The 19,530-nt window shown below is 39.4% G+C and overlaps 1 protein-coding gene across 1 annotated transcript in view; it reads left to right on the top strand.

Moving 5' to 3' along the window:
- The window catches only part of TNFSF18 (TNF superfamily member 18), a gene marked incomplete at both ends in the record, with an annotated part of 82,348 nt that overhangs the window by 59,221 nt on the left and 3,597 nt on the right, over nucleotides 1-19,530 (top strand). Inside the window, one exon of the mRNA XM_082834660.1 lies at nucleotides 14,456-14,632. Coding sequence (XP_082690786.1) covers nucleotides 14,456-14,632 — 177 coding nt within the window. The remainder of the gene's footprint in view (nucleotides 1-14,455; nucleotides 14,633-19,530) is intronic.

Consider the following 19,530-nt stretch of genomic DNA (forward strand, 5'->3'; position numbering starts at 1 on the left):
GCTTTTTTTGTCCTTCTGGGTTTTGTCCTTCTGGGTTTTTTTGTTCTTCTTTCTCTAATTGCTTTACGTGCAAGTTTACGTTGTTTATTTGAGATGTTTCCTGTTTCTTAACATAGGATTGTATTGCTATAAACTTCCCTCTTAGAACTGCTTTTGCTGCATCCCATAGGTTTTGGGTCATCGTGTCTCCATTGTCATTTGTTTCTAGGTATTTTTTTATTTCCTCTTTGATTTTTTCAGTGATCACTTCATTATTAAGTAGTGTATTGTTTAGCCTCCATGTGTTTCTATTTTTTAGAGATCTCTTCCTGTAATTTATATCTAGTCTCATAGCGTTGTGGTCAGAAATGATACTTGATACGACTTCAATTTTCTTAAATTTACCAAGGCTTGATTTGTGACCCAAGATATGATCTATCCTGGAGAATGTTCCATGAGCACTTGAGAAAAATGTGTATTCTGTTGTTTTTGGATGGAATGTCCTATAAATATCATTTAAGTCCATGTTGTTTAATGTATCATTTAAAGCTTGTGCTTCCTTATTTATTTTCATTTTGGATGATCTTTCCATTGGTGAAGGTGGGGTGTTAAAGTCCCCTACTATGAATGTGTTACTGTCGATTTCCCCTTTGATGGCTGTTAGTATTTGCCTTATGTATTGAGGTGCTCCTATGTTGGGTGCATAAATATTTACAATTGTTATATCTTCTTCTTGGATCGATCCCTTGATCATTATGTAGTGTCCTTCTTTGTCTCTTCTAATAGTCTTTATTTTAAAGTCTATTTTGTCTGATATGAGAATTGCTACTCCAGCTTTCTTTTGATTTCCACTTGCATGGAATATCTTTTTCCATCCCCTTACTTTCAGTCTGTATGTGTCTCTAGGTCTGAAGTGGGTCTCTTGTAGACAGCATATATATGGGTCTTGTTTTTGTATCCATTCAGCCAATCTGTGTCTTTTGGTGGGACCATTTAGTCCATTTACATTTAAGGTAATTATCGATATGTATGTTCCTATGACCATTTTCTTAATTGTTTTGTGTTCGTTATTGTAGGTCTTTTCCTTCTTTTGTGTTTCTTGCCTAGAGAAGTTCCTTTAGCATTTGTTGTAAAGCTGGTTTCATGGTGCTGAAGTCTGTCAGCTTTTGCTTGTCTGTAAAGGTTTTAATTTCTCCATCAAATCTGAATGAGATCCTTGCTGGGTAGAGTAATCTTGGTTGCAGGTTTTTCCCCTTCATCACTTTAAATATGTCCTGCCAGTCCCTTCTGGCTTACAGAGTTTCTGCTGAAAGATCAGCTGTTAACCTTATGGGGATTCCCTTGTGTGTTATTTGTTATTTTTCCCTTCCTACTTTTCATATGTTTTCTTTGTATTTAATTTTTGACAGTTTGATTAATATGTGTCTTGGCGTATTTCTCCTTGGATTTATCCTGTATGGGACTCTCTGTGCTTCCTGGACTTGATTAACTATTTCCTTTCCCATATTAGGGAAGTTTTCAACTATAATCTTTTCAAATATTTTCTCAGTCCCTTTCTTTTTCTCTTCTTCTGGAACCCCTATAATTCGAATGTTGGTGTGTTTAATGTTGTCCCAGAGGTCTCTGAGACTGTCCTCAGTTCTTTTCATTCTTTTTTTTTAGTCTGCTCTGCAGTAGTTATTTCCACTATTTTATCCTCCAGGTCCCTTATCTGTTCTTCTGCCTCTTTTATTCTGCTATTGATTCCATCTAGAGTACTTTTAATTTCATTTATTGTGTTGTTCATCGTTGTTTCATCTGTAGTTCTTCTAGGTCCTTGTTAAATGTTTCTTGCATTTTCTGTATTCTATTTCCAAGATTTTGGATCATCTTTACTATCATTATTCTGAATTCTTTTTCAGGTAGACTGCCTATTTCCTCTTCATTTGTTAGGTCTGGTGGGTTTTTATCTTGCTCCTTCATCTGCTGTGTGTTTTTCTGTCTTCTCATTTTGCTTATCTAACTGTGTTTGGGGTCTCCTTTTTGCAGGCTGCAGGTTCGTAGTTCCCGTTGTTTTTGGTGTCTGTCCCCAATGGCTAAGGTTGGTTCAGTGGGTTGTGTAGGCTTCCTGGTAGAGGGGACTAGTGCCTGTGTTCTGGTGGATGAGTCTGGATCTCATCTTTCCGGTGGGCAGGTCCACGTCTGCTGGTGTGTTTTGGGGTGTCTGTGGACTTATTATGATTTTAGGTAGCCTCTCTGCTAATGGGTGGGGTTGTGTTCCTGTCTTGCTAGTTGTTTGGCATAGGGTGTCCAGCACTGTAGCTTGCTGGTCATTGAGTGAAGCTGGGTGCTGGTGTTGAGATGGAGATCTCTGGGAGATTTTTGCCATTTGATATTATGTGGAGCTGGGAGGTCTCTTGTGGACCAGTGTCCTGAAGTTGGCTCTCCCCCCTCAGAGGCACAGCACTGACTCCTGGCTGGAGCACCAAGAGCCTTTCCTCCACATGGCTCAGAATAAAAGGGAGAAAAAGTAGAAAGAAAGAAGATAAAGTAAAATAAAATAAAGGAAGATAAAATATAAAGTTATTAAACTAAAAAATAATTATTAAGAAAAAAAATTTAAAAAAAGAAAAACGGACAGATAGAACCCTAGGACAAATGGTGGAAGCAAAGCTATACAGACAGAATCTCACACAGAAGCATACACATACACACTCACAAAAAGGAAAAGGGGAAAAAGTCATAAATCTTGCTCTCAAAGTCTATCTCCTCAATTTGGGATGATTCATTGTCTATTCATGTATTCCACAGATGCAGGGTACATCAAATTGATTGTGGAGATTTAATCCGCTGCTCCTGAGGCTGCTGGGAGAGATTTCCCTTTCTCTTCTTTGTTCTCACAGCTCCCAGGGGCTCAGCTTTGGATTTGGCCCCGCCTCTGCGTGTAGGTCGCCGGAGGGCGTCTGTTCTTCGCTCAGACAGGACGGGGTTAAAGGAGCCACTGATTCGGGAGCTCTGGCTCACTCAGGCGGTGGGGGGGGGGGGGCACGGAGTGTGGGGCAGGCCTGCGGCGGCAGAGGCCAGCGTGACATTGCACCAGCCTGTGGCACGCCGTGCATTCTCCTGGGGGAGTTGTCCCTGGATGACGGGACCCTGGCAGGCTGCACAGGCTCCCGGGAGGGGAGGTGTGGATAGTGATCTGTGCTCGCACACAGGCTTCTTGGTGGCGGCAGCAGCAGCCTTAGCGTCTCATGCCCGTCTCTGGGGTCCACGCTTTTAGCTGCCGCTCACGCCCGTCTCTGGAGCTCCTTTAAGCAGCGCTCTTAATCCCCTCTCCTCACGCACCAGGAAACAAAGAGGGAAGAAAAAGTCTCTTGCCTCTTCGGCAGCTCCAGACTTTTTCCTTGACTCCTTCCCGACTATCTGTGGTGCACTAACCCCCTGCAAGCTGTGTTCACGCCGCCAACCCCAGTCCTCTCCCTGCGCTCTGACCGAAGCCCGAGCCTCAGCTCCCAGCCCCGCCCACCCCGGCGGGTGAGCAGACAAGCCTCTTGGGCTGGTGAGTGCTGGCCGGCACCGATCCTCTGTGCTGGAATCTCTTTGCTTTGCACTCCGCACCCCTGTGGCTGCGCTCTCCTCTGTGGCTCCAAAGCTTCCCCCTCCGCCACCCGCAAAGGGACTTCCTAGTGTGTGGAAACCTTTCCTCCCTCACGGCTCCCTCCCTTTGGTGCAGATCCCGTCCCTATTCTTTTGTCTCTGTTTATTCTTTTTTCTTTTGCCCTACCCAGGTACGTGGGGAGTTCCTTGCCTTTTGGGAGGTCTGAGGTCTTCTGCCAGCGTTCAGTAGCTGTTGTGGAGTTGTTCCACGTGTAGATATATTTCTGGTGTATTTGTGGGGAGGAAGGTGATCTCCGCGTCTTACTCTCCCGCCATCTTCCCCTTCTCCCAGAATCCATACTCAACAAGTTGTTTTTTTTCTTGAACTTTGTCTTTTCTTTCCTTGTCTTTAACTTTTGGTGATTTAATTATAATGTGCTTAGTGTGGGTCTGTTTGAATTCATCGTATTTGGAAGTCTCTCGGCCTTCGGCATCTGTATGTTTGTTTCTTTCCCCAGATCAGGGAAGTTTTTAGCTGTTATTCCTTTGAATAAGCTTTCTGTCCTTCCTTCCCTCATCTCCTTCTGGGGCCCCTATACTGTGTATATTGGTCTGTGTGATGTTATATCATTAATCCCTTAAGCTATCTTCATTCTTTTTCATTTTGCTTCTCTGATTGGATGAATTCCACTGTGTCATCTTCATTTCACTAATCCTTTCTTCTACCTGAACTAGTCTACCCCTGTATAGAATTTTTCAGTTCAGTTATTTCATTCTTCAACTGTGTGATTTCTCTTTGATACTTTTTAATATTTTCTCTCTCTTTACGGCAATTTTCACTTTATTCATGGATTGTTCTCCTGGCTTTGGTTAGCTTCTTTATGACTGCTATTTTTGAACTCTCTATCATGTAAATCATGTCTCTATTTCATTAAGATGTGTTTCTGGATTTTATCTTGTTATTTTTTTGTAACATATTCCTCTGTTTCTTAATTTTCCTTGATTCTCTGTGTTGATTTCTGCACATTAGATAAAACAGCCACCTCTCCCAGTCTTGACAGAGTGGTCTCATGTACGATGAACCTTGTCAGTCAGCCCAGCCTGAGCTCTTGCTTATCTCTCAAACTTTTCTGATTGTCCAAGGCATGTTCTTTGTCTTTGGGCCTCCCTGTAATTGAGGGTGTGCTAAGACCTGTCAGTGTCCCAAAAGGAGGATTGCATCAGCACCTAGATTCAGGTTGATTGAAAGCTGGACCTTCAGGCAGCTTCTCGGAAAGTATGTAGTTAGGCCCCTTCCAGGGATTAAACTGGGAGATGGGAACTTTTGCCTCCTCCTTCTGCATTTGGCCCCGGTATATAGAATCGGGGGTGGTATATAGAATCGGGGGTGGTATATAGAATCAGGGGTGGTATATAGAATCGGGGATGGGTGGGGCTCCTATACCCACTAAGCACTGCTTTCTTTGATACGGTCCTGTGGGACTTGGGAATGCAAGATCCATTGACTATGAGAGTCAGTGACCCAGAGGCTTATTTCTTGGGTGGCAGCTGCCAAAGCTGGGGCACCAGACATGTGTACAAGCTTCTTCCAGGGTGATATTAGTGGCTTAGTGTGAGCAAGAGGGAGAGGGCAGGGTATGTCAATAGGTTTCCCTGGCCTCCAGGGAAAATCTGTCAGTCCTTAGATGTGTGTTAATTAGAAGTTTGATCCTCAGGCAGCAGCTTTTAAAGTATTCAAATAGACCCTTTTCAGGGGAAGCCTGGGAGATGGGCATTTTTTTTTTTTTTTTGCCTGCTCACTCTGTGCTGAGCCCTGTGAGCAGAACTGTTTCTTTGTTTGCTACAGTCCTATGGGAATTTCACAGGCAAGCCCCATTGGCTATCAGAGCCAGGTGATCTAGGGGCTTGTCTCTTATGTAGCAGCAGCTAAAACTAAAGATGTGTGTACAACCTCCTTTCTGGGAGATATTAACAATTTGGAGCAAGCTAGAGAGACAAGGTGGGGAAGTCCTCCGATGCTTCCCTAGTCTCTGGGGAGAATGGCATTTAGCCCCTAGATGTGTGCTAAAAGAGAGGCCTGGTCCTCAGGCAGCAGCTTTTAATGTATGTAAATAGGTCTTTTTCAAGGAAAGACTAGAAGTTGGGCATTTTTTTGTCTGTTCCTGATAAACCCAGATGGGATAGCCACTAGAGTCCTCTAGAACCTGTTAAAAACTATTTTCTTTGTTTGCTGTAGTCTTGTGGGTCTCATGGGTGCAAGCCCCACTGGCTTTCAGAGCTAGGCGCTTTGGGGGCCCACTCCTCAGGTGGGAGTCTTAAAAGTTGGGGTGCTAGATAGGGAGTCCAAATCCTTCGCTCCTCATGGAGAAACTGGGAGTTGGGGATTCCCTCCCAATGGTATGGTGCTATACTGGGGATGGGGTTTATGGTGAGACTGTGTCTCAGCCTTTCCTACCAGTTTCAATGTGGGTTTTTTTCTCATTCATCCAATATGTAGGAGTTGCTTAGCTAGTTTTCGAATTTCTTTAAGAGGGAATTGTTTCATGGTAGTTGTGTATTTTGTGTGTCTGTGGGAAGAGGAGAGTTCAGGAGCCTCCTATATCAACATCTTGGACCAGAAATAGCACTTCAATATTTTCTAACTAGGTATTTAAGTACTTTGAGAAATAGTAGTAGTTCATCAAGAGTCTTAAGTAGGCTCTCTCTGTGTCCACAGTTCCCTCAATGGAAAATTGAGGGAGTTAAAGTAATCCTTTCCAGCTTTTACATTCTAGGATTACAAGATGACAAAAGAACATCCCAATGATACCATCTGTACACTCACAGTTTGTTACCAAACTCAGGTCTGGTGCTTGCTGCTCAAAAATCAATACTTACGAGACAAGTGCTGGTAGGAATGGAGAGGTTGTTTTAATCAGAAGGCCAGCAATCTGAGGAGAACGTGGACTCATGTCCTAGGACCAACTCTGAAGATTCTGTTTGGCCATGAAAGTTTTTAAAGGGAAAAAGGGGAAGTAATCTCAGTTAATCATTGAGATAGAGGGTCAGATTCATCACCATCTCCCACTGGGTGCAGGCCTGTTGACTCCTTGTGATCTTTCTATAGATGCTATCTTGTTCACACAGTTTGTTCATGAGATTACTGAACGGGAAGCTGGAGAAAAGATCTCGTCATCTGTTAATTACTTATTCTTCACTTCTGTTTCTTTGATCTAACGAAAGAACCAACAGGTTAGACAAGGCTTTGTGTGATCAAAAGATCTGAAAGATGTGCTTAGGTCAGAGGTTAGTTAAAATATAGCTTTGCTAAAGTGACAAGACAAAAGGGATCTCCTGCAGAGAGCTCTTTCCTGCAAAGAGCTCTTTCCTGCAAAAAGCTGCTTACAAATCCCCACTGTCAGACATCATTCCATTTCTATGGAATTATGGGCAAAGGTCTGTCTTCTGTAACTTCTTCATGCTGACATAGGGCTTTGTATTCTTAGAGTGGAAGAAGTAAACATGTGTTTGTAGCATCTCTTTGTTGACAGTTTTAGTTGCCTGTTTACATATATGGGCAAAGCAAGCTACAATTATTTTGATGCCCACAAAGATATAGATTATTATGAGCAATAGTGTTAATCCCATTCTCTTGAGGCCAGTTCTTGGAATTGGGCTAGCCATAGATTCAGTACTGCTCAAGATGGAGCAGTTTATGTCATGGTTACAGTCTGGTTAACGTGCAGTTAGCTTTTTCCTCTGGTGGCAGTTATAGTATCTGTAAAACAACTCAGGAATGTGCATCAGGCACTGAAAGAGTCTGTGACTCTGAGTCCAAGCTCACTCTGCTCGCCTCACCACAGGCCAATAAATTGGCAGACGAGGTGTTGAGGCAAGGAATACGACTTTATTCGGAAAGCCGGCAGACCAAGAAGATGGCGGATTAGGGTCCCCAAAAAAACATCTTATTGGGGTCAGTTTTTTATAGAATCAGAGAAGGAAGTAAAGTAAAAAAGGCACAATAGAGAGGGAGAGCTGGGGAAGAAGAGTAAAAAGGGCCATCAGTCTTGCAAAACATCTCCTGGAATGGCCATCCTCAGGGAAGGGATGTGTTAATTTCTTCTTTCTTGCAGTTACCCACAGGTGGGTAGGGTTCCCCAGAGGGAAGGCCATTATGTATGATTATAATAACAAAAGCAACGAAAAGCGAAGGTTAAAGTCAAAGAAACAGATGAAACATGGAGTCGAAATTGGCTCCTTCATGTTACAACTCTGTTGTCCTAATCATTAACTGCTTGAGCCTGCTCATTTGTGACTCAGGGAGGCCTGGGAGATTTCAACTTTTCTACAAACAAAAGGCAGGGGACATAGAGGGGAGGGGCGGGGGGGGGTGCGGGTGTGCACAGGGTTCTGCTTGGTTTCAACTTTAGATTCAGAAGCGTCCAAATATTCTGCCATTTTCTTTGTGTGTGAAATAAGCAACTAAATAAATACTTAAGAAATCTGGCTACTTTACTATGTGATTGGAAATGAATAGAACTATAATATGTGTGTGCATTTATTTAAAATTTTATCCTTCATATTAATTTAAGGATGAGAGTAATAATGGGAAAATTTAGGTGCTTTCCTAAAGCTCTTTCTCCTACCTCAAAACACTGCAGAGCAATATAAGCTGGGAAGTTCTTGCCTCCCCATGTCCACGAGCTTCAAGCCACTATATGAGACTGAGGTAGACAAAGGCAGGATGGACTTGGAAAAGCCAGGAACCATTTCTCCCTTCCTTAGCTCATTCATTTCAAAAGTCCATACCATTAAGTTTTCTTGTCCCTCCATTCACTTGCAAACCGCATACTTTATGTGTTCATATAAATACAAATTGATGGTGAATTTGCATATTTCCTACTCTGAACCTAAAAAGGTCTTACAACTTGGTTGACTTCATATCAGCATGGTCAAGTCTTTATTATGGGCTGATCAACTCCTACTTAAAAGACAGAAGGTGCTCAAACAAGGTTAGCTGTTGTTGATGCTGTGATTGCTGTCAACATTGTTACTATCAGAAGAATCTTCACACCAGTCTTTATGTTTTCAGCATATTCATGAATGACTAATGATTGTTGAAATCATCTGTCATCTTTACCACAGTTACTGTCCTATCTTCCCTTTAAGCCTTCTAGGACCTCTATTTTCTTCTATGTTTAAACTACCACAACTAACCCGTCCATTGGGTTCCCACAATTCTACTTGGCTCTAAATTTCTCTTTTAATTAATACTCTCTCTGACTCTGTATTTGCCCACAAATTTTACTATTACTCTCTTCCTTAAACTAATATGGATAAAATTTAAAGTAAATGCTATATATACAGTATTAAAGTATAAAGGGTTTCTTTTTCTCTTTTTTGCTAAGAAAAATTGCTTAAGGAAATTTTTTGGCTGGAAATAGTTTTGGAACTGGAAATAGCAAGTACTGTCTTTATCCTAATTTAAAATTTGATTTCAACTCTGGCTCTGTCTGGAAACCTGAGTCATTTTGAGATTAAGAAGGAATAAAAGGAAGAATTTGAAATGACAAAGACAAAGCAAAGAATTATGCCTGTTTGAAAAAGATAGTACTATCTAGTAAGAGCTTTTTCTTCAAAAGATATATTAGTAGATACCATATTCAGAAATGGAGTACATAAGGATCCTTAACATTGTAAATTGTTTCTCATTTTAAAATTCTTTGCCTACTAAAGCCATGTTCAGGTACTTATTAATGCATCAAGACAGAATGGAAAAAATAGGTTTAGAGTTAGACAGATTTGGATTTGAATTTTAGTAGTTTTGTGACTTTTGTTCTTAAACACCTCTTAACCTCAATTTTCTCATCTGTAAAATGGGACTAAATAAGGGCTACTTTCTAATGTTGTGAAGATTAAATAAACCTAATAATGCATGTGAAACTTTAAACACAGTGACTAGAAGAGAATAGGCTTTTAATATATATTTTTCTTGTTTTTACTCTTTATAATTTTCTATCTTCTTTTTTTTATGGTTTACATTTGAAATCAACACTCAGTGGTGTTGCCATCAGAGCAGCTGGTACATGACAAAATCTAGGAATTCACGAGATGAGGGACCAGGAGAGGATGTAAGAGGCCGTGTATGTGTTGGGTGGAGAATATCCTTACTTTCAGCCAAAGAGATTTCCCTTAGGCTTGCTGGGTGATGAAGGACCCGAAATAGGTTAGGCCTTATCTTTCCATAATAGTCACAGCTTCCTCTTCAGGGTTGTTTATTCTTTATTTAGCTAATGGAAGTTGCTTGCTACCTTCAGCTGGCACCATTTCATCAAGCAGCATTCCACAGTGTTGTCTGTGATTCAGCATTTTTTCCATTGGCATACCAGCCTGAGATTTCCTCTTTATAGTGAGACATCCTTTCAGGGCTGGAGTCCTCAAACCAGATAGACAAGTATCTTGGCCTGAACAACTCCAGATGCCTTGGCAATTCGCACTTAGGAAATTGGGAAAGTTACATAAAATCATACAGAAAAAAGAAAAGAGAAATAAGTGAAACTTGTCTTGAAATTGAAACATGTTTTCAATGCAAGTTTAGAAGACTCAAATGTAAGAGAACCAGCAATTACCAGACAATGGATTCCTTAAGATCAGAGGTCCTGTCATACTCCTGATTTCTCCATTGCCAAGTAAAGTGCCTGAAAACACTGTAAGACTAAACACACACACACTATATATATATATATATATATATATATATATATATATATATATACACACACACACATTGTACTATATATAGCATACATAATTTGCTGATAGCATAATATATAAATATATATTATCAATATATATCATATTAGTAAATTTATACAAATTGATTAGCTTAGGGGAGTGGGATATTATGAGGTTTTTTTCACCTGGTAACGTCTTTTTAGACGTATATATCAGCCTAGTCATCGCCTCCTTTATAAAACTTCCCCTTAACCCAAGTGAGGTCAGGTATTTGGTTCTTGTCCTATTACACACGTTTCCTCATATTGCTTTGTATATTTGTCTCTTTCCCTAGTTACCTTTAAAAACCAAACCAAACCAAAAGTGATAAGAAATTTGAAGATATGGACTGGCCCTTTTCTATTAGTACTTAAGTTCTTTACATACTTGGTACATAGAAGGCAGTCAGTAATATTTTCTAAATGAGCAAGGGGGTAACGTTCTTTTGCTATATTTTGGAATCATTTCATGTAGAAAAACTAAAACTTTCTTTACTCATGTAGGTTCTCAGTGCCCAAACCAACCAATCTAGCCATGAGCCAGAGTATCTAAATTGGATGGTGTTAAGACCAGTACTAAAAATGGAAAACCAGAAGAGAGTGTCTCCCAGATTTCTGTATGAACACATGTCACAGTTGGGTGTCGAATACAGTGAATGTGCTGATTGTTCTCCACTGGTGGAGCTCGTGTGTGGTAGTTTGTCAAATGAGGAAAACAAGTTGAGTCATAAAGGGAAAAATACCTCTCCCATCCCCATCTGCCAGGGCTACCCAAGGAAATCCAGGAGATTTGGGAGATGCTTAATCTCAGGAATATTAAGACCCTCTTATTTAATTTGGTTGATAGGTGAAATATAGTTCTCTGGCGATCCATTTGATATTGGGCAAGATATGCTTTAATAGCAAATCCCTGTCATTACGGCTTCTAGGGTGATGTTTGATGGTTTTAATTAGGAAGTGTTATGCCATGTTGCATAACGGAAAATCTATTTTCAGTCCAGATTCCAAGCAGGAAGTAATCCTTCCCAGCAAAATGTGTTTAAGATGCTCCTTCCATGGCCGGGATACTGACACAATACTCGTTAGCCCAGAGAGGACAGCCCCCCACACCTCCCCAAGACAACAAGAAGCCACTCACAGAGAGAACTCCGGCTAGACAGGGACATACAACCCCACACAGCCTTTCTGAAAGATTAGTGGTAAGGCAGGTGCCTGGAACAGGAAGGCTTCCATGGAAATTTGTCAATAGACTTGTTGCTTAAAGACTGTACTAGATTCAGTAAAACATAGACAAACAATGAAGAATTTGAGAAGGGCTCCCAAAAAATGGACATGCAAAAACAGCACAGAACAAGAGAATTTAGGGTATAGAAGAGGATCCCCAAGTCGTGGAAGAAAAACATAATTTTAATTCAAACTGTTTCCTAGACCACCCTGGTTAGAGTTGTTATTAGTTCCTTAGAGAAAATGATCTGGAGAGTTATATGTCTCCATATAACTTTTAGAATTTATTGTACATATAATATGTAAATATGTATATGTATGTAAATATATATTTATATGCATACGTATATATTTATGTATAGAGCTTACACAATTCTCTTTACAGAGGAGGCATTTATTAATCTTAACACAGACTGTTGTTGCCTTCATAAAATTCCAAGTTTAAAACCATATTTATGTATTATGTCTATTTCCTCTTACCTATCATCCATTTATGTATGTATCTTCAGGCCACCTGGGCCTTATTTGTTCCAACAACGAATACTCTGATATCTAGAGTAGGCAAAATCAGCTGTGTAGTGCTCCTGAGTTCTGACACACTGAATATTTTTCACTGAATATGCCATGCCATACACTATCACAAGCATAAAGTCATGGTAAATAGTGTATAAGGGGAACGTGGCAGGGACTGCAGACCTGATTTTGGAGGAATCCAATGTCTATCTAATGCTCTCTCACAGTACAGTGGTTCAGTTATATATACAAATATTTATGTTCTTCTTTTAACATTCTCTTCCATTATGGGTTATTACAAGATATTGAATATAGTTCCTTGTGCTTGGAATGTATTCTTCTGGAGATAAGCATGTCATCTTTTTAAAGATATGTTCAGAAGGTTAAACTAATTAAACAGGATATTCCAGAGCCTAATCTTAGTTAAGGGCAGAAGAAGGAACTGGACTTTATTTGGAACAGTTCCTTATTTAAATAAATATTTACTGAATTGAGCAAGCAGAGGCACTTGCATCTAAAATTTGGAGAGGAATTAGGAGAAGGAACAAATGAGAAACACAGAGGAAATAGTCTGACTTTTCAGTAATCAGTTTTAAATTCTGTGCTGGTGCGTATGCATTTCAGACATGATACAAGGGAAGAGTTGTAGGTAGAATGCATCACTCTTCTGGAGTCATTTTGCTGTTAACCTCTGCATCACAGCATCTAGGAGAGAGCCACAAAACATGGTTGTATTAAAAAATTATTCCCGTGTGACTCAGTGACTTTTCTTCAGAGATACTTTATTGATCAAGATAAAATAGAGCCATGTTAAATCTGACAACTCAGTGAGAAATATTGCTACAATTAGTGTGGTACTAAAAAAAAAAAAAAAAGATGATTGGGTTAAAAGACAGTATCCCTGGGCTCAGGTCCCCACTCCACTGTTACCCAGCCATTAGTGGTGTGATACACCTCTCAACTTCTATTATCCTTAGCATCCTCTTTCAGAAATGAGGATGTTCAATCTCCAGGCTTTTTCCCTAATTTAAAACATCTTTGATTCTCTCTTAGATGAGAAATTTTTTCTTCAAAATACTTTCATTTTACGTCCTTTTATTTAAATGAACTTCAGTTGAGTTATACCCTGTGGCAAATTTTTAAAAAAATCATTCTTTTCTAGAATTTCATAACTGATTCAGTCTTAACATCTCTCAGAAGGGTGGAGAAGAGAGAAACACTTATGGAACACTTCTTATGAGCCAAACCTTCACATCTGTTTCATTCTCGAAAAAGTCTTATGAAGTGGAAATTTTCTCCATTTACAAGGAAGGAAACAAATGAGTCAAGTAACATGCTGCAGGCCACTGAGCAGATAAGGGCTGGGCAACACCAGGCCCCCCCTCTCAGGTCTGTCTGATTTAAAAGTCCATGTTCTTTCTAGAACATGATTCTGGCACTGTGTAAAAAGAAAAGGTAGGCATTCCATTTAACAAATGGAAAGACTGAGGTACAGAGAACCAGGGAACTTCCTCAATTTTGTAGTAAATTGGTATTTTTGGTGCCAGGAAGAAAACTCAAGGTTTTTGGAATAGAATGTAAGCTCAGACTGGAGGACAGGGTGCAAGAATATGTCCTTTTGTATGATAACTTTATTTCTATTTGATGCCAGCATTGAATTTTCAAAGTTTTTAAATGGTGAGACATAAAAGAATTAAGCTTCTCGTATTGACATATAAAGAATTAAGCTTCTCGTATTGACATATTTTAAAAATTAAATTCTAGTAATACACTTGGTGTTTTCTAGAGACCATCTCAGAACAAACACACTTTTTTTTTCACACACACTGTATTTTATTTTTACAAGAGATAAATAAACTGACATTAAGCACTGTAAATGGATGACCACAACAAAAGCAACAATGATTGCAATTACCAAACATGAAACACACTCAGAATGAACACATTTTATACACTAGAAATTGATGGAACTATTTTTTCCAAACCATGCATTCCAGTCTCCCTAGCTCCCTGATCTACTGCCTCACACATATATGATATTTGGAGTATGATAGGGCTTAATCTTGAACTTTATTTTTTCTTACAAACAGTGATTTTCTTATCTGGAATAATTTGTAATACTGCACAGTTCCATAGTTCCTCTTGCTTCAGGAAATAATTTTTTCTCCCCCCTCTTAACTTCTCTTGTTTTGTTTTGTATTTCCTCCTCTGTGTTTGTGTTGGCTTTTAGCCCTCTGTTCCTTTCAGTGCATTTGGCCTGGTGCCAAATGAGAATCAGCACTTAGCCTATGAGTATCATTTTCCAACACACAGAATCAGAAGGAAAACCCCGCCTCTTACACCCACTACTAATTACCATAATACTACAAAACTGACTGTGCTGATCACTTGTGAATGTTTGTTTTCCACAGCTCTCATTCCTGCAAAGAATGAGTTTGAGCCACGTGGAGATTATGCCTTTAGGCCATTCAAGTCCTCAGGGAGCACAGAGACCATCCTGGAAGAAATGGCTACTCTACTCAACAATAGTTATTTTGCTATTACTTTGCTCCTTCAGTACACTAATCTTTACTTTTCTTCCACTCAAGGTAAGGAGACAACAGTACCTAAGGTTGCTATTTATTATACTCCTTTTTTCTTTTATAAGTCTAGTTATTATCATTGTCACTCAGTACTGTTAGAGCTAGTTGGAAGAAAGAGTCACGTGGGTACAGATAATGTAAATATAATTCCAATTTTGTCACGGCAATATGGCTTTTGAGGCTTATCTAAGTGTTTAAGATGAAAGGTAGTAGAAAATACTAAGTGTTAGCTGCAGAACTAAGTTAGATGGGATCAGTTAAATCAGTCAGTTGACAGATGCCTGTGGAGTGTTTTCTGGAACTCTGCTCCTGGTGGAATAAGAAGATGTAAAACACAATGCTTGCCCTCAAGGAATGGGGTGCAAGCTACACTCTTACTGAGGAAAAAGACACAAAAAGATAATAAAAGACAATAAGGTAAGTTACAGATGGTTAGCATATCTTTGAGGAGGGAAATGGCACTGGACTAGGAGTAAGAAGATACAGATTCTATGTCTCTCAATAACTAGCTGTATGCATCTGAAAGGTATCTAATCTTTCTGGTTCTCAGTTTCTTCATCTGAAAAATGGTGGTAGGCAAATGGATTTGTTCATTACAATGTCCCTTCTAGCTATAAAATACAGTGATTAATAACTTAGCTAAGGACAGTATAGAACATAAATGCTTTAGGAGGTCAAGAGGGGGTCAATGACTTTGGGCTAGGTTGATCAGGGAAGGCTTCATGGAGGAAAGAGGAAATACTTTATTTGGGGAGGCCCTGATGCTTATCAGGAATTTCCCACTGAGCTCCAGTCCAAGTTGTGGGTCTAGTGAAGGGAAGGGAGGTAGGTACATGAGGTTCTTAGTAGAAATGTGACTGTTGACTACATAGCATTGACCAAAAAGAAAATAAGAAATGCTTTATTTAATTTAGGATTTAGCCAATTCCTGGGTACATCTAAAGATTCTGAGCGTTGCAAAGAATTAGGTAGTACATGCCCATCTCAGAAAGGGCTGTGATATGAAATCAGTGACTGTAGAAACATTTTTCTAAGGGGGATTGGTCAGTTAAAATTTCAAAGATACGGTTTTACTACTTAAGATATTTGAAAGCACTTGAGAAAAGATACAGGAGGAAGCAGTACATTATAGTTGCTGATGTTAACTTAGGGCAAGTATAGCTTTGGGCAAGTTTTTACACAGTAGCCCATTAATTTGTACACAAGTGAGTACAACAGAGGAATTTGTAATCACATCCCCACTGTCTCAGGAATGTATCAAGCAGAACTCTGAACTTTCTGGAACAGTTACGCTTTGAGCAGAAAAAAAACTTGTCAGGAATTCTGAGTGTTTAGATTTCTGAAGAAGGGGAAGGGTGAGAATAGCAACAGCTTAAATCTGGAAGTGCCTTTTCCTTCTCCAAACATCACATCCTATTAGCCAGATGACTGTGAAGCACACAGGATATGTTCTAGGTGTCATCATTTCCTGTGTGTGACTGGGGAACCAGTGCCTGGGAGAGAAGGAAAGTGCCTTTCTCAAAGGCACACAACTGCTCTTGCAAAGGGAAGGAGGAGGGCTCATACTAGGATACTTCTTGCCAGAACTGAATTTGATCAATCCCCTGTGTTTGAACTCTGATTCCAGATTCTCTCTCCTAGACAATATTGCAGCTTCTTCATGAAAGGTTCTGCCTCTAAAGGAATAGCCCAGAGTTTGTACCAAATTTGGGGACGTTTGAAAGGTTTTCAGGATATTATCCTGACAGGATGCCAGGGAGGCTTAGTTCCCATGGGAAAAGCCAATGCTTGACTGACAGTGGAATGATATTAGCTCCTGTATTCCACTTTTCACTTGCCTGCACTTATTTTTCCCTATTGGCCACAGATTAGTATTTTTGGAAAAGAGGACTGAATGGCTGGTGGGTCATTATGAGGTGGCCACTTCCACCTCCTCATAATGCTCCACGACCTTGGAATTTACATTATTTTAGTCTCCACTCTGGTTTTTATATACAAAATCCCACTTTCCAGCCTCTCTAGGCACTAATCCAAAAAGTGTTAGACAGGAAGGTTGGCTCCTTCGAAATCAATCAACAGAAATTTCCTTGGGAGAATTCTTTTTTTCTTTTTTCCCCCTCTTCATTCAGAAGACATTTCACTGAAAGAATCGGTTATGAGCCCAAGGAGTTGGTCCATCCCTAGATAAAAATAACCTCACAGAAATTGTCTCTAAGAAACCAAATGTCAGGAGAGTCCCCTGCTTCAATGAAATGAAGGCTACTTTCCAAAGGGAAAGTTGTGCTTGTACTTAAAAGAGTAGATTCTATTTCCAAATGATGATCTGATTAGAGTTGGTTTGGAGAAATAATTATTATTTATTACCCCAAGTATGTAAATCTGGGCTTAAATCACAATGGGGTTACAAGAGCAAGTGCTCCTTCTAAGCAAAAATAAATTAACTAAACTAAACAGAAAGTCCCATATGCTTCTTTATAAGTGGATACCCACTCCTTTCAAACGTCACCAAAATTAGAAATACAAACTGCTCCACAGAGCGGCAGGAGTGAGACTTTTGAGTCAGGCTCTGTTTGGATCTTAGCCTGGCCTCTCATCAGCTGCATGACCTTGGGCTAGTTACATAATCCTTCTCCTCATTTCCTCATCTGAAAATGTGTGTGTTGGTTATTTCACAGAGTTGTGGTAAGAATGAATGAGATAGTACAGTGCCCGACCCATGGTAGGCTCTCAGTGGATGGTAGCGATTCATATTTACACCATTATTATTAATGACTTTACAATGAAGATAAAGTTAAAAAAGACTTTTAACAAAATGGGTATTCCTTGCTTATCTATTCCACTTCCTCAACCCAAGACTATGCCTCACTACCAAACAGAGGATTTTTGTGATTAGACAGATTTTCATTTGTGGCAATAATGACAGAATAGCACAGTGGTGGTTTCTGTAGTTCTAAATAGACATGGAAGCAGCCTACAGGATTTCTGCAGTATCCAGGATTTCTGCCTCTGGTAATTAATTTGTCTGTGGCATTAGGCTTCTCCTCACACTCTTTATACATGAGAGCAGACAACATAGATGTTACCTGTGGCACAGATTTTGGAACTCTTTTATAAATTTAGATTGTTATCCAATCCCTTCATGTGTTTAATCATGTCTTTCTAGAAAGATGATAAACTTTTTAAGAGGCGAGGACCACAGATGACATTAGTTTCTCTTGCTTACAGTGCTAGTATAATGTTGGGAATGCAGGTGCTTAAAGTTTTAATTCTTCATTATAATCAGCATCATTATCAAAACACTAATACGTAATAAGCAGGACAAGACAGAATATCTGGGCAAAATCCTTTATAAGAATTACCTCATTTAGGGCTTCCCTGGTGGCGCAGTGGTTGAGAGTCCGCCTGCCCGATGCAGGGGACACGGGTTCATGCCCTCGTCCGGGAAGATCCCACATGCCGAGGAGCGGCTGGGCCCGTGAGCCATGGCCGCTGAGCCTGCGCGTCCAGAGCCTGTGCTCCGCAACAGGAGAGGCCGCAACAGTGAGAGGGCCGCGTACCACCAAAAAAAAAAAAAAAAAAAGAATTACCTCATTTAAACCCATAAACAACCTCAGTAGGCTAGGTGCTGCTATTTCCCCCATTTTATAAGTGAGAGAATTGAAGTTGAGTCCCTATCACATGCCTATTATGGGTTAAACTAAATTGAATTTTAACATCTCTTCTAAGAAATCCCAAAGTAAGGATGAAATAATTGCAAGAGCAAAAGAAATTCTAGGAATCCAGTGATTTATCTCCTAGAACAGTGACTTCCCAACCTTTTTTATTGCACCTCTCTATCAACAAAATGTTCTTGAGTACAATCCCAATATATATGCTAATTTATTGTAAGTTTTATTTATACAAGTTCTAATACTCTGTATATTAAAAGATACACAATAGAAATTTATAAGGATGAACCAAATAATATGCTTAATGTTGTTTATCCACAGTGCAAAACCATTTTGCTTTTACCAAAATGTTATATTTATATAATATGCAAATATATAATATAAAGATTTCTAAAATAATTGAAATATTTTAGTAAAGTAATTTGATAAATGTGTTTATTTTCTTAATCTTAGTTTAACACTTTTTAATATAATAATTTGAAAGTTATAGTCTAGGTTAATTTACCTTATGGTTGCCGTTTTGACTGTCGTAACTGAAAAATTACCTCATGAAGAAATATAGATCAAAATGGAAGAATGCATTTTTGAGTGTGCTTACCGTGTTATGACACTAAATTTTAAATTCATTGTTCAATAGTGCAAAGTTCTTTTTTTTAATTAAAATAATATTGTCCCAAGTTGGGGGCAGGGTGGTGGGATGAATTGGGAGATTAGGATTGACATATATGCACTAATATGTATAAAATAGATAACTAATAAGAACCTGCTATATAAAAAATATAAAATTAAAAAATATACTGTCCCATCACTCCATTCATGATTTTTCTTCCTTCCTTAGACAACTTAAATTCCACGGTCTATAATTAAAATCCTTACCAAGGTGGCCTTTCCTTCGTAGGCTCCTTTGCGGGTTCTTTCTTATTTCCTGACCTCTAAACATTGCAGTGCCCCAGTACTCCTGTCTGTCTTTACCCACTGACTTGATGCTCTTATACAGTCTCATATCTTTAAGCACCACATAGAAGCTGAAGACTCTTATTATCAGAACTCCTTAAATTCCATCCTTACAGATATAACTACCTTCTTGACACTCCTACCTGGATATCTAATAAGCATCACAAACTTGACATGTTTAAAAATGAACTCATGACTCTTTTCCCCCCAATTTACTCCTCTTAAATCTTGCTCATTTCGTGATTAACAGTTTTATCTTTCTAATTACTCGTGCCCCAAATC

The sequence above is a fragment of the Leucopleurus acutus genome (assembly GCF_964270905.1).
Source record: "Leucopleurus acutus genome assembly, chromosome: 2".
NCBI classification, from domain to species: Eukaryota; Metazoa; Chordata; class Mammalia; order Artiodactyla; family Delphinidae; genus Leucopleurus; species Leucopleurus acutus.